General features: G+C 42.2%; 1 protein-coding gene across 1 annotated transcript in view; it reads left to right on the top strand.

The window, feature by feature from the left end:
* The window catches only part of cfap74 (cilia and flagella associated protein 74), a 38,775-nt gene extending 29,089 nt beyond the window's left edge, over nucleotides 1-9,686 (top strand). Inside the window, exons 25-40 of the mRNA XM_076026031.1 lie at nucleotides 1,317-1,490; nucleotides 2,542-2,675; nucleotides 2,766-3,042; nucleotides 3,922-4,056; nucleotides 4,404-4,528; nucleotides 4,943-5,074; nucleotides 5,342-5,445; nucleotides 5,530-5,585; nucleotides 6,331-6,450; nucleotides 6,546-6,701; nucleotides 7,211-7,340; nucleotides 7,624-7,778; nucleotides 7,880-8,012; nucleotides 8,149-8,279; nucleotides 8,473-8,604; nucleotides 9,046-9,686. Of these exons, the coding sequence (XP_075882146.1) occupies nucleotides 1,317-1,490; nucleotides 2,542-2,675; nucleotides 2,766-3,042; nucleotides 3,922-4,056; nucleotides 4,404-4,528; nucleotides 4,943-5,074; nucleotides 5,342-5,445; nucleotides 5,530-5,585; nucleotides 6,331-6,450; nucleotides 6,546-6,701; nucleotides 7,211-7,340; nucleotides 7,624-7,778; nucleotides 7,880-8,012; nucleotides 8,149-8,279; nucleotides 8,473-8,604; nucleotides 9,046-9,150 (2,199 nt within the window). The 3' untranslated portion in view covers nucleotides 9,151-9,686. The remainder of the gene's footprint in view (nucleotides 1-1,316; nucleotides 1,491-2,541; nucleotides 2,676-2,765; nucleotides 3,043-3,921; nucleotides 4,057-4,403; nucleotides 4,529-4,942; nucleotides 5,075-5,341; nucleotides 5,446-5,529; nucleotides 5,586-6,330; nucleotides 6,451-6,545; nucleotides 6,702-7,210; nucleotides 7,341-7,623; nucleotides 7,779-7,879; nucleotides 8,013-8,148; nucleotides 8,280-8,472; nucleotides 8,605-9,045) is intronic.
* Nucleotides 9,687-14,074: the final 4,388 nt, after the last annotated feature.

Below are 14,074 nucleotides of genomic sequence, written 5' to 3'. Positions count from 1 at the left end.
ATCACTGCTGAGTAGGGATGCAAATGAGCAATTAATTCATTAATCGACAGTTGATTGACCTTATCGATCGATTAACGATTCATTGATAAGCAGTGATTTTTCCTGAGAACCTAAATGTCACCATAACAAATGTGTAAGGAACACATTATTTAACCCTTAAATAATGTCGAGGGTCCAATGTGACCCATTTTTACATTAGAGAACAGTAAAAACACCCTAAACATTTATCCTCTAATCTTCCTAATGTTGACTTCTAATGGGTCACATTTCAACTTTTTTTTTTTTTTTTTTTTTATTAAGTTGTTCAAAAGTAAGTTGTTCTAGGCGTATTATGACCACACAGTATTTCCAGGTGAATTGCTCTTTCCTGCCACTACACTGTTATAATGATGTTAACTACCCATGTGAAAATGTTCAATTAATTGTGTCTAATTTAATTTAATTTAATCAATTAATTTCTTAATCAACAAGTAATCGCTCATCAATTAATTGTTAACATCCCTACTCCTGAGTCCTTGTTGCCACCTGTGAGATGTTATCTTGGGAAGGAAACACAACATCACACGCTCACCTTATTTTATGGCATACTGGCCAGGTTTAAAGGACTTTTGTTGTTGGTAAAAGGAAAGGATGACATGTCGAGTTGATGCAATCCTGTGAACAGCTTTAAAACAACTGTACAGCTGCTTTAATTCCATACACCACGGTGCAGGTTTAATCAGTTTATGATGAGAAAATAGTTTAAGTGTTTGTTGAAAAACACTTGTAACCTAACGCCCCATTATCATTGCAGTCTGCACAAATCTATAAATGAGCTCTGGTTAATCTAATGCTAATTAATATGATAAATATTGTACGTCAGTCTGTAAGCATTTCTTCATCCATTGCTATTTGCAAGAGTAAAAAAACGGTATATATAGATACTTGTAGGGCATATGCAAACATATCTGGATGAGAAGTCAGACTTTATATTTTTTGAACAATGGAACGGTCAGACTGTGCTTCTCCACTGCTCGTGCAGCCGCCGTCTTTGTTCTCCTTCTTTTTTTTTTCCTTCAATCTGAATATTCAAATGCATAATTAAGATTCAAAAAGTGATACCAGCGGAGTGCAGTTTCTGGAACAGCCGTCATTTGTATTATATAAATCAAGGCATGGTAATGTTTTTATGATAACAGAATGGAAGGGAGCGACAATCTGGGTCAAATTCAGTGTGGAGCATTTAAAGGGGAAAAAATATTTTTTCTCCAGAACTTATTTCCTCCTCGGTCATGCAAATTTATTGTTTGACAAACAATTTATGTTTCTATGTTCAGGTGAAACCCGTCACGTTCACAGTGCAGGCAATTGTGACCTCTTCAGACCTGCAGTTTGACCAGACTGAGGTGGACTTTGGTTACTGTTCCGTTTACCAGTCAGTGCGGAGCAGCGTCCTCCTCACCAACCTCTCCCTGCTCCCGCAGGACTTTGGATTCATGTCCGTTCCAGAGGTACAGTATGAATCTGGCGAGATCGAGGTAAAAATCTGGAAGCAACAGGACACTAACCAGCCATTTTAACATTAACCTAAAGACCTTTGTGCACCACTGTACCGTTGTCAAAGTGAGGAGAGTGTGCTGGCATGCAACCCTGCAGGAAGGTTATCGTGTTGTGTGTACCCATTGCCATGTGCGCATTGCAGAAGCCCTGTACTGATCTGTGTGGGTGTGTGGTTTTCATCAACCCTGCTGTACTCGGAAAAATAAAAAATAATAACATAGAAAGTAGTTTGTTATTATTAATACTAATAAATAACTTTGAAAGCAAAAGTGATTTTGGAGCTGCAGTGTTTTTGTAAAAGCTTTTCTATTTTCAGGAAAAGGCTCATCTTAAATGTGATTTATTTTTGCGTTAGTCTTTCACCAATTTTATCACCACTTAAATAATTTACAGCCAGGTTTATTATAATGAAATCTCAATCATCAGCTTTCTAAATGTGGCATCACAATGGATAAATATAAAGTGTATTATTCAAAATTGGAAATGAACTTTTTCACCTTTTGAATGAACTGAGAAATTGCATATTGTGATGGTTGCATGTTGCAAAACGCATTCATGTTGACAACGCATTCCATGCTGTCAACATGCTTTTATTACAGTAGGATGATCAGCTGCTGCTGCCGATGCTGCGTGGGCAAAAGAGAATCTAATTAGCGCTGCTATGAAAATAGCGGTCAGACTGCGGTGCCAAGAAAGTCTCTGATTTTCCTCTAACTTCAGCAATCTTTCGTACTTTTTTTTTTTTTTTTTACTTATAAGTTATGCAGCTACACAACAACAGATGTAAAGCAGCACAATGCAGTGCAGAGCCTCCCTTGTGTTACAGGGGGGTGGTGTGTCATTTCTAGAGACTTTTGACCATTAAAACAGAAAAACAATCCAGCAGCTATTATTATTGGAATCAGTTCCTCATACTCAAGTATGGGATGGTTGAAAGGGGGATGTCGAAGAATAACTGTAAACTTTCAAACTTTGTTCTTTGCCATCTCTCATCTCATGCAGTATATTGAGGTGCAGCCAAAGGATGGTTTTGGAACGCTGCTCCCACAGGAGACTGTGAAGATAGATCTGATTTTCAGCGCCAACAAGGCCAAAGAGTACAGATTTCAACTCTGCTGCAAGTCCGGGACAGACAGGTTAGTGTGCGAAGATGTCACCCAGTAACCATCATCATTATGATATGATTTGTTTTGCTGACGTGAACCGCTGCTTGTGCTCGTGCTCAGAGATTTCCATCTGCCGTGCCGGGCGGTGGGTGTCCGCCCTCCGCTGGAACTCTCCCACTCGCTGGTCAAGTTTGGGCCCACGGCGATCGGTGACCACTCCACCGCCTTGCTGTACCTGTCCAACCGTGAAACCGGCCCAGACTCGTCCAATCAGCCGAGAGCCTTGGCAGCCAAAGACACTGCGGCTCCTGCGGCACCGAGGCTGTTCTCCTTTAAGCCGCCCAAGGATGGACAGATCAGCATCACTCCCCTCGCAGGCAGCTTAAAGCCAGGAGAGGTAGAGCAGCGTGTCCAGTGTTACACACATTCAGTCAGAGATTTTTAGTATTCATATTTAGAGTCTTCTCTAACCAAAAGCCGGATATGGAACATCTGAAACGCATGGATCTATGCATTCTCCCTAAACGATGATTTTAAGTATTTGATTATTTCTATTTCTAGGAGGTTATTTGCATTTGGTCAAGTTTATAATTGTGAGATACAGTTTGGCTACCACTTTTGTTAATAGTACAATTGGAAAGATGAACAACAGGACATGATGTGGATAAGAGACATTCGATACCCACCTAGATCAAATTCAGCAGCACAATAATGAGTTCCTCAAAGTCAGTGGAGGGTCAGCAAATATTATAGATTTAAGAGTTCACCTTCCCTAAAATAACTTCGAGCTTAAAGAGACAATTTTTATTTATCACAACATCCTTCACAGAAGATGTAGGATCACTTTGGAGAAGGAAAAATGTCCAGCCTCAGCTATGTTGAATGCAACGAAACAGCGCAAGCCCGCAGTACGTGACTTTAGTGTTACAGCACACTCAAGTGGACAAAAGTGGGAATTGAAAAAGTTTCTTATTCTTAGTAGGTTGTTTTTAGGTTTTTATTTAATTATCAAGGATAAAACTACAGATCTGGGAGGGGGTAAAAAATATGGTCCGACTGAGGGCAGAACCAACACCCTTTGATATTGTCACTGACTTGGGGGGGCGGGGGGTCCAGTTCCCTTTGTGACATCACATTGGGGTCTGTTTACATCTGTTGGGGTCAGTTTACTTATCTGTCTGTGGACTTGCACTGCAATGTCAGAATAAATGTCTATGTGTCAAACAAAACCTGTTTTCACATCGGTGCTGTTTTTTTCCTCTCCTCCCCTTTGTAGCGCTGCATTGTCCTGCTGACTTTCAGACCAGTACTGCCAGACGACGCAATCAGAGACGAGGCGCTGCGTCTTGTTCAGAAAGCAAAGTTACTGCGTGAGCAGGAGCGGGAGAGGAAGAGGCTGGCTGAGCTGGAGGTACGACACCACTCCTCATCCTAGCTAGAGTGAAGCTCAGGTTGTGGACACAAGTCCCATATAATGTCAAGATTCATTTCAGCTGCTTTCTGGCAATAAGATTCTTTATTATGTCACAAAGACTTAAAACAGAGGCTGTAAATATTTTAGCTTGATTTTAGTTTTTTTTTAATAGTTATTCTGTCAGTTCATCTCACTGAAGTCCAGGATGGAAATGAAAGATCTGAATCACTTTCATATCAGTTCACAGTTTCACCAGGTTATATTTCATATATTGTCTGTTGAGAGACTATTTGTCTGAGCTTTGTATAAATCTGTCAGTTATTTGCTTTTTTTCTCACTTTGAGGCTAAGAAGGAAGCCCCGGTGGAGACCAAGAAAGGAAGGAAGAGGCCTGTTACTCCGAGCAAACTGACAAGTGAACAGATGGAAGAACCAATCAAATCCCCAAGTCCTGAAAACATACAGCCAGGGTAGGGGTATCATCATTAGCTTACATTTTATGGCATCTGTGATGCCATACATTTTTTTTTGTTTTTTGGCACTCACTTTTCAAAGCATGCTAAAAAAAAAAAAAAAGAAAAGAAAGAAAATGACTTTCCTTATTTACAAGTTCAGCTGGACACAGGACAGTCACTAGTTTTGCACATTATTGAATGTTTACAATAATTAGAGACAGACACACAAGCGTAATAAAATGTTCTTTGCAAACATTGTCCAGATCCAGATCCTCTGGAAATAGCAAATGTCTTCAATCTAATACCTACTTGTTCCATTAGTGCTCCTGAACACGTCTCTGCTGCCCCATCAGGTGTGATCTCTCCACAGTGTCGGTGCAACCTCGATGAATCGGGCCTCACTCTCTTTAAATTGTGTTTCCTTTAAAGGTCGCAGTTGTACGAGGAGGCCAAGGTGTCTCTGCTCTACTCTTTCCCCCGACGCTTCAGAGAGCTCTTGGTTCCCTGCTACGTGTCCGATGGAAACACTCCAGAGGCCGGACAGTTGCAGCCGCCGTGGAGGTAACAGCTCTGCGACCCTATCGCGTCAGGTCTGCACTGCAGTGCACTGCTACCAGTTCAAATAACAATGAATTGTCCCTTTAAATCAATGCATTTCGCAGACCTGATGTGCTAATCACACATGTGGTGCTATTTCCTACATTTAAGATTCTAATGGCCTTTGTCAGCAATTAACAAAGCAAGTTTGGATTGGATTTTTAGACATGTCACACTGTTTGTGGAGATATTTACTACACACACTTGTGGGACTATTAAATATCTCCACAGTCCCTTCAACACGCTTTACCTGAAGGTCCAGTGCTCCACTGTCAGGCCCCCGCTAGTGATAGTATCTAACAACAGTGAGGTGGACTTCCAACAGGTGGCAGTAGGTGAGTGGTTATTAACCCTTCCGTTGCTTTATCACCTTCGTTGTCACATTCGTGAATTAACTTGTTGTGGTTTATGATATTCAGGAGAAAAGTCAGTCAAGAATTTGACAATCCAGAACATCTCCAGAGGATCTTTGGATGTATCCTTTACAAAAAAAAACAACTGAGATGGGGCAGAAACCACATGAAAACCAAGACAAACAGGAATGAACGTTAGTGTATAAAGTAATGCAGTGCTAAAAGTAAGCATATAAACATAACACAAAAAGTAAATTTGAAAGAGAAATTTGTGTTTGATAGATTATTTCTTTGTTGTAACAGTGCTTCTTAGAAATAAATCTTATATCATTGGTAAGCCTGTTTATTCCCTTTTAAATGATGCCACACTTGTAAGAAACATGCCTTTGTGTGGTGAGCAGCAGAGCTAATTATCTGGGTTGCACCCCTGAAAAAGGTGACAAATCTTCTCTGCCGAGTCAAACAGCTTATTCTGCTATTGACCCTAGTTTGGTGGATTGGATGATTGAAATTTGAAGAAACAAAACATATTGGCAATTTAACAGTTTATTCGTTTAACAAACAGGAGCCTCAGTAGCCTCAGTGTGGAAGAACCATATGCAGCCACAACAGCCTGGCAACCAAGAAGCATTGTTCCAACAAAGGAATAATCTAACAAACATAAATTTCCTTGTAGGGAAGTGTACAACAGTAGTTCAGTGCCTGAGAAAACTGCATTTCTAAATAGATTCCAATAAGATTAATACGATCTAAGCTGCAGTAAATATTTTCTTGTGTGTTACTTGTGCTTTGTGATTTGGTCTGGCCAACAAGTCAACGCTGCAAACAAAACCAGTGATTGCTGGTTCTCCTTGACGCACTCAAAAGTTAAAGTCCTCTGTGCTGGATACTCACAGTGTATTTTCCATCCTCAACGCCTTCCGATGTCTCAGCCCGGGGGAGAAACACACTCTGATTCTGGCCTTCTGTCCCAATACAGAGAAAAAAGTGGGTGTCACGTACAGCAGAGATTTAATCATCCGAAACGTCAATATTCTCCTGCTGAACCACTGAAATTAAAGACCCTCTCACCATGTTCCCAGTACTGTGAGACCCTGGAGTTGCGCAGCCAGCAGATGAACCTGGGGCTGACCCTGTGTGGGGAGGGGGTGCTCCAAGCCATCAGCTGTTCTCACCCCGGAGGCGAACTGGACTTTGGCTACATGCTGCCCAAAGACAGGACCTTGCAGGTCTTTCAGGTCAGCTGTGCTGATGGGTTAGAGGAAGCAGAGCTTTCCCCGCTCACTTAGTCTGTATATCGTTCCAGAAAATGAAACTGTAGCAATGTTATGTAGTTTTATTTTAGTAACACTGAATGCAACAAAAATTAGAATACTGTCTAATAAAGCAAGTAAGAAAAGGAAATCGAAACAGGGAAAATTCAAACATCCTGCATTTGCAGTGTTGTAAGTGTTTTCAGAAATATTGAACTTTTGCCCGAGGAGCGTTGAGCTCATTCATTCCATAACAGGCACAGTGCTGCTAGTTTGCCCGTGTGTCAATGTGTCAATGCAGTAGTTTAAGAGTCTGATTGGATAAGTACTGTTGACTTTTTAACACAAACATGTGTGTAAACAACCAGTAGTACCAAGGCTACTAAAAGATATTTGGATACGACGGTTTTCCTGAGGTTTTCCTCCCTGACTTCTGATATGCACCGATTACACACATCATCCCCCGCAGCCGTCTCACTCTGTGTTATCCCCAGCTGCGGAACAACTCGGCGTTGGCGGTGGATTTCAGCGTACGGCTAGCTAGTCTGGGCCCACCCAGGCCTCAGGATGACGCCGAGTGGGTGGCCCTCCTGCTGGGTGACCCTGGGGCCCGGCCCACCGTGGGTAAGAACACTGCAGTGACCGACCGGTGGGTGGGAAAATGTTGGCAGAGCTTCAAAGTAGAGCGGAGATGCATAAACATTTCCAACAGAGATTTGTTGGATTTAGCCAAAGTTAGACAGATATACATTAAGGAGTCTCATTGTACCCATCTGTATTTATTAGATTTTTAAATGCACAGTCTACTGTTGTATGTCATATGGGGGGGGGGGGGAAGTGAAGTGAATATTATGTTAGTCAGAACTGTGTCTCTAAACCGGAAGAACGTGTGTGCTATATCCTACAGGAACCCATAACCACAGCGGACTGAGTGTCTTCACCGTTACACCAGCAGAGGGCAGCATTGCTGCAGGACAGTGCCGGGACGTCACCGTGACCTTCCAGCCCGACCATCTGTCTTTCAACTACTTTGACAGACTGACCGTGGAGCTTGGCAATAAGGTCAGCAGAACCCAACACACACGCTCACACTTTCCTTGCTTACTGTCCAGTTTTTTCCTCCCCCTAGTTGCTTCTTTTCAATGTCTTTGACTCACACGCAGAGCAAAGTGTGCGTGATGGATCTGAAGGGTGCCGCTATTTCACAGTCGTTGTATCTGCATGGAGGGGACATGCTGAGGGCACCAGTCGAGTCCCTCCTCCCCCCAGTCACCACCTGGCTGCCTCAGCCATCAGGTATTGAAACCTCCACTTCACCAGGGCCTCGACGGTGATGATGGTTTTAGTTTTAATGCCGACATCCAAGTCGTTGTGGAGTGAACGCTGCATGTTTTCTGTCGTGCTATCTTTCTGGTCCTTTTTTGCCCTGCAGAAGTGGAGGTTAAGGAGAAGTCGTTCACTGTTCTGGTGACTATGCAGGCCAGCGATAGCGCAGGGGTCATCACACCTGCAGTGCGTCTGCTGCAGGTGGGCTGCATCAACTCCACCCCTCCCAGTAAGAAGGTGCGATGATGTCATCAAGCATGCACAGCGCACAAAGGAAGAAAAAGCGAGAAACTAAACCACGCTTTTCATTCTGTGCACTCTGATGCATTTTTACAGATCTTTCGGAACCCAAACTTCTGGGGAAAAAAATGCCCTTATTAATGGAATGCAACTTTAACGTCTGTCTAAGCTCTATCTCTTCCCCCTCCAGAATGTTGACTTCCTGTGGGACATTGCGGAATGTCTGCAGCACGGCTTCAGCATTGAGCCCTGCAAGGGAGTGTTTGAGCCAGGAGGCAAAGAAAGCATCACCATCACCTGGACACCCACCAGCGAATTCAAGGTGAAAACAAAACAAAACTATTAATAATATGATGGCAGATCATTTACTAACATGTTGGCAGTTGTAAAACCTTGGATTCACCCCTGATAGCACCAAACTTCTGGCTTATTAAAAGATCACTAATTGTTCATTTATATTTCAACAGTTTAAAGGTCTAATTTTCAAATATTTATTTTTACATTATTTCCTAACACCAATGTTGCATTCTTTTATAAATAATTATTTAAACAATTGGACCGATCCAACGACAAGGTGACCATAATGTCCAATAATTACACCGGCACAGTGTGTCACTTAAGTATTGGTGCCCTTTGTGACATCACAAAGGGTTTATTTTCAGAAGTATATGTTTTAATACACGCAAAAAGGAGAGAGCAAAAGACGAAGAAGACAGACGTGTGCGTGTGTCCGTGTGTCCGTGTGTGTGTGTGTGTGTTTCAGCCCTTTGACGTGGTGCAAACCTGCGCGTCTGTCACTTTGAAGTGGGAGGACACGTGCATCTTCAGAGTCACCCTGATCGCGTCAGTCTCCGTCACCACTGACTGACCTCTGCTGCTCCTGGACTCCCGCCAGCAAGGCATTCCTGCTCACAGTGACACTAGCCAGCCGCAGCGTACAGCGGCTCTGTACAGCGGTACAGACGCCAAAAACGTTAGGTGAAATAAACTTGCTGTGTTGCCGTCGCTAAGTTGCTTGTTGTGAATCTTGTTGTGAAGATGGTTCACTCTGCCTTTCGTGAGAGTAACGAGAAAAGCGCATCTCACACTGGACCGGGTTTGATGGTTTGAAAGGAGCCAACCAGTAAATCAGATTAAAACCTCATCCTTGTTACGGATGAATATATTAGCTCAAAACAGTGGCTGCTTTTGAAATCACACACATTTTTTTTTTCTTCCTTGAGGTGAAGTCTCAACCAAACTACTGTACTGCTGCAAGAACAAAGTACACTGATTCATGCGGTGCATTCCCAGCTGGGACCCGCCTCTTCATCTCATCTCAGCTCTGTGCCATAAACCCTTGTGCTCAGGTCCAACTGTTGTGCTTATTTATTTATTAAAAGATTATGTCACAAGCACTGATCTGTTTTTGTCCTTCCAGCTGCTTAGTTATCAGTTTCCACTTGATGTACAAGATTCTGTCCCGGTATACTGGGCGAGACTACCATACGTTTTCGAGTAACCGAGGAAGACCGCAAAAGTGATACAAAAACAAGCTTTAAGTAACCTTTCACCAGGAACCAAAGCCCTCCCTATACACAGGCCATGTATCAGACTGTAGCCCCTGAAGTTGCCACTAGGGGGTGTATGTGTGTGCCTGAATGTGTATGCGAGGCACTCTGGATGCAGCTGCGTTACATCACTACTAAGGGTGTGTCAGCTGATGCAAGCCAGCAGATGTATACAGTACATACTGTTACAGTGCTGGTACTGTATCCCGCCTCACGTAAAAAAAATAAAAAAAAAAAGGAGCGCACACAACCTGACAGCATGAGTTACGTGTAAATCACGTGAAGACAGCCATATCCGACCTGGATAATAGTCGCTATCTTTGTAGTGTGTTACCTGTTATGATCACTTTTTGCATCAGCTATATGTGAGAGCAGCTTTGGTCTAAAAATATGAGTGCTGGTGGAAGCGTTTTCAAAAAAGCCAGGGGGTGATGGTTCAGATTTGGTTCTCTCAGCATCCACCCAGTAAAGTAGGTACTTCTGCTTTGGAGCGCTGTTAAATTTAGCGTGTCACATTTCCACTTTACATATCTTTTCGAAGTTAGGCCTACATAGATGGCAGGACCAACCGACTCTGATCAAAGGGCGTCAAGCCACTTCCTATTTTTATCTTTGCAGTGAAGGATGCTATGGCACCATTTTTTTTAATGCTGCCATTCACTGGGAACAGAACAGTGTAACCAACAGTAAGTATATGTGTCCTATATTGTGTTTTGTATTTATTGTTTTTTAAAAGCCCAACATGTTGTATTTTAGAAGGATGTGCAGGAGATATGAAAAATAAACTCCATTCATATTTGCATAAAGGGCAGGTCCAGTTGCCAGGAGCTGGCCTTATTTTGACATTGTGTCTAGGCCCATAACGTGGATCTGTTAAGGGTTTCATGATTTCACACTGACGTCCCAGCTGCCGTAGGAAATATACGAGATCCCGTTGGACATCGGAAAACAGGTCTTAGCATTAACTTTATACGCAATATGCTTTTTTCGAGCTCAGTTCAATTCATCTTGTTTAGCTAAGTGGGGAAAACAAAGGGAATGTAGGAAAGGGGGGAATAGATATAAATGACCAGTAGGGGAAATTAAAATGAAAAAATGTAGCTACTTTTTCAGAACTGACCTGAAAGACCAAGTTTGACAATAGATACTGGCCCAAACTCCAGCCTTTTTTAAGATTGAGCATTTATTTTCAGAATTCCAATGATCTCCATGCTTCATGTTGAATCACCAGTCATACATTAAACACGTATGAAATCTTTACATTTAATGAGCATTTTTAGTTTTAAATATGGGAAATGTGCACATCTCAGACACATTTATTTGTTTTAGAGTCAGATTAACTTCTTCCACATGTGTAAACAATGCATCAAGCTAGCGTGCAGCTTTTTGCTTTCTGTTTAAACCTCAAACTAAAACCCTTTCATTGCTTCTCAAACACAGGTGTGAGCTACATTGTAACTGGTGTGTAAGGGCGTCGATCTGTATTCATGATGAGAAGAAGAAAGCCTTTGAACTTATTACAGCGCAGAATCAACAGCGTGACTGGATACACTGCTTCTTCCCGACTGGTAACGTCACGCGTGCAAATTCACGTCATTAAAGTCTTCCAAAAGACAAGTGCCCTGTCGGTAAACCCCTAACAGTGTCCCAACTCTGTGAACAGCAGATGTCAGTAATTCCACTGACTGAACCAATAGGATACGACCTCTCTGGGAGATACATGCTGTAAGCATTTATCAGAGATTGTAGGAGATTATGCTAAATCAGATTACTGTACCCCAACCTGCCTATAAAAAGCAAGGTCAGTACGAGCTTAGCCTCGTGTAATGCCACGCCTTTTATGAAATGCATCGGATCATACTAGGCGATATTGTGTTGTCATTTTGTCTCATATTTTTCTAATCTTATTTCTCCTCTGATCTCCTACTAATACTGTGAAATAGTGCTACTTATGGGCGCGGCTGTGCTGACGGCAGATTTCAGTGTTCTGAGTCTTTGTGAGGGAGTCCTGCTATGGCTGTGTCAAATGATTCCATTTTAATACAGTTTCTGATACAAACGTTAAATATTAAAGCAGGCTGACCTTGGGCTTGTTATGGAGGAAAAACAAAATTCTCTATCTATTTTCCTGCCTTCTGAGGCCGCTTCATTCCTACCATGTTTTTGCCTATTTCCAAAAGTATCAGTTTTAGCTGGAAACTAAAACCGCAGGATGCTATGAACAGAGGACTAAAGATGCTTCTGGAGATTGGAACGAGTAATCATCCAAGGCTTGTACACTGGAATCCAAAATGAATTAATAAAGTGCTGAAAATGGGTTTAATATCACACCTTTAATGAGCAATACTCCCCTCAGCAGCCCTCAGAATATTTTGTTTGGCTACATCCAAAGAGTCATGTCAGCTTTCCCCTCCATCCCTCTGCAGAGTCCTGGATGTCGACAACAATTTTCCTCTCCTTAAGCTCCACGACACAGTGTGCATATGCAAGACAGACAGGCAGGTGTGTATCCAGGGCCAACTGAATCTCACAAGCATTAACCCAAGCAGATGAGTCCTCGAGGAAATGCACACCCAGAACACAAGCCGATATCACGCTCACAAACACAGGAACTGTATTTTCAGCTCACCCTGTGTCTATGTGCTACTTTTTTTTTCCCATTTACTGTTGGTGAATAATTTATAGGACAGCTAAATTAGCCAATGCACATATAAACTGTTTCCTTATTTCACACCTAAAGATGTGAGTGGTTGTTTTCTTCACACATTTGTGAGTGCATACACACTCCTTTATACAGTGTAGCACATTTGAGATGGGGAATGCACTGGGAAACGCACTGATGTGTTCAGTTCATTTCTCTATCATTGGTATTAGAATGATAACAAACTGATAATATATATGTGTTTTAAGCCTAATTTGGAATTGCATTTAACGGTCAAGCCGACACTGTATATGCTGGCTGTGACCCTGCCACTGTCAGTGCCCTGCTGTTGTAAAAAAAAAAATTACCTGCGAACAAGACTACAGCAAAACCAGACACAAACTGTTCACCTGCAAATGCTGGCTTCCATTGTTGCCAGAGCAGCAGTGCCACTCCAGAGGATTCCTCTTGCAAGTCAAGCTGATGATGCTTTTGCTTCTGCCTCCCCCCCACAATCGGAACGAGTCGGAGCACTCTGACTCGTCCCGGTGGACGCCGAAGTGTTCCACGTTTCTAAGAAACGCCTTAACCCACTGAGCATTAACCTGCTCCTCTGAGCTCTCTACTTGGTGATAATGATCAAATCATCTGCGAGCAGAGGTGACGGTCCACCTATAAACACAAGAAGTGAGTCCCTGCTGATTTTGTACATGAAACTACAGCCCAGCAAAATTAATGGGGAAACAAATGGCAAAGTTAATAATGAGGTCATGTCACTTCTCAAAAAAGAAAAAAAAGAAAAAATATTGAGTTGCCAACATTGACCATATCACCATGACACTGAGTGATTCATTTCATGCATTTCAGACTCAAAATATCTGCAGTGCGTTTTTATTACATGGTTATCCATATGCAAAAGTAGTATTTTATATATATATATATATATATATTTTTTTTTAATTAATACATACATAAATAAAATGCAGTCCCATCACCGTAGGATAAAAAATACCCTAAATATGCCCTCTTGCAAACAAAATATGTGTGTCAAATTGAACGGGCAGATTCTTCCCTTCCTTCCTTTACTTTAAAAGTAAAACTGCATTTGGAATCTGAGAGGTAGAATCCTGTTTTGTGCCACGCTGCCTGTTGGCAGTGAGATAACTGTATCTATAGTTAAATGTGTGGCTCGGTCAGTTTTGTTTTGCAAATGAGACAGGGGTGCGTTCAGGGAGCATAACTGTTGTTTACTGACATGGACCTTTGAATGGAATTGCTTGACGTGACAGTGGAACATCTGAAACACAGAGCCTAGCACCTTCCTTAATTTTGTAAAGTTACGGTTAAATCACGACGAAAAATGCCAGAGGAAAGTCGTGTATGCAGAACCTAATCGAACGGGCTGGTGTGTTCACGGACTGTCGTTTTCAACTGCGACCAGACATAAAAAATGTTTCATTTCGGACCACAGTTGATTTTAACTCTTCAAATGAACACGCTTGGTTGACTGAGTCAACGGATTTGGGTCGGTTCCTATAGTGTAGGTGTGTTGGAGCGGCCAAAAACGGCACTATTTCCTGGTGTGTTGTGGTTGCCGACCC

The sequence above is a fragment of the Nelusetta ayraudi genome, unplaced genomic scaffold (genome assembly GCF_046127955.1).
Source record: "Nelusetta ayraudi isolate G7.1 ecotype Tasmania unplaced genomic scaffold, CSIRO-AGI_Nayr_v1 ptg000019l, whole genome shotgun sequence".
Taxonomy (NCBI): domain Eukaryota; kingdom Metazoa; phylum Chordata; class Actinopteri; order Tetraodontiformes; family Monacanthidae; genus Nelusetta; species Nelusetta ayraudi.
This window is presented reverse-complemented; position numbering and strand designations above follow the sequence as displayed.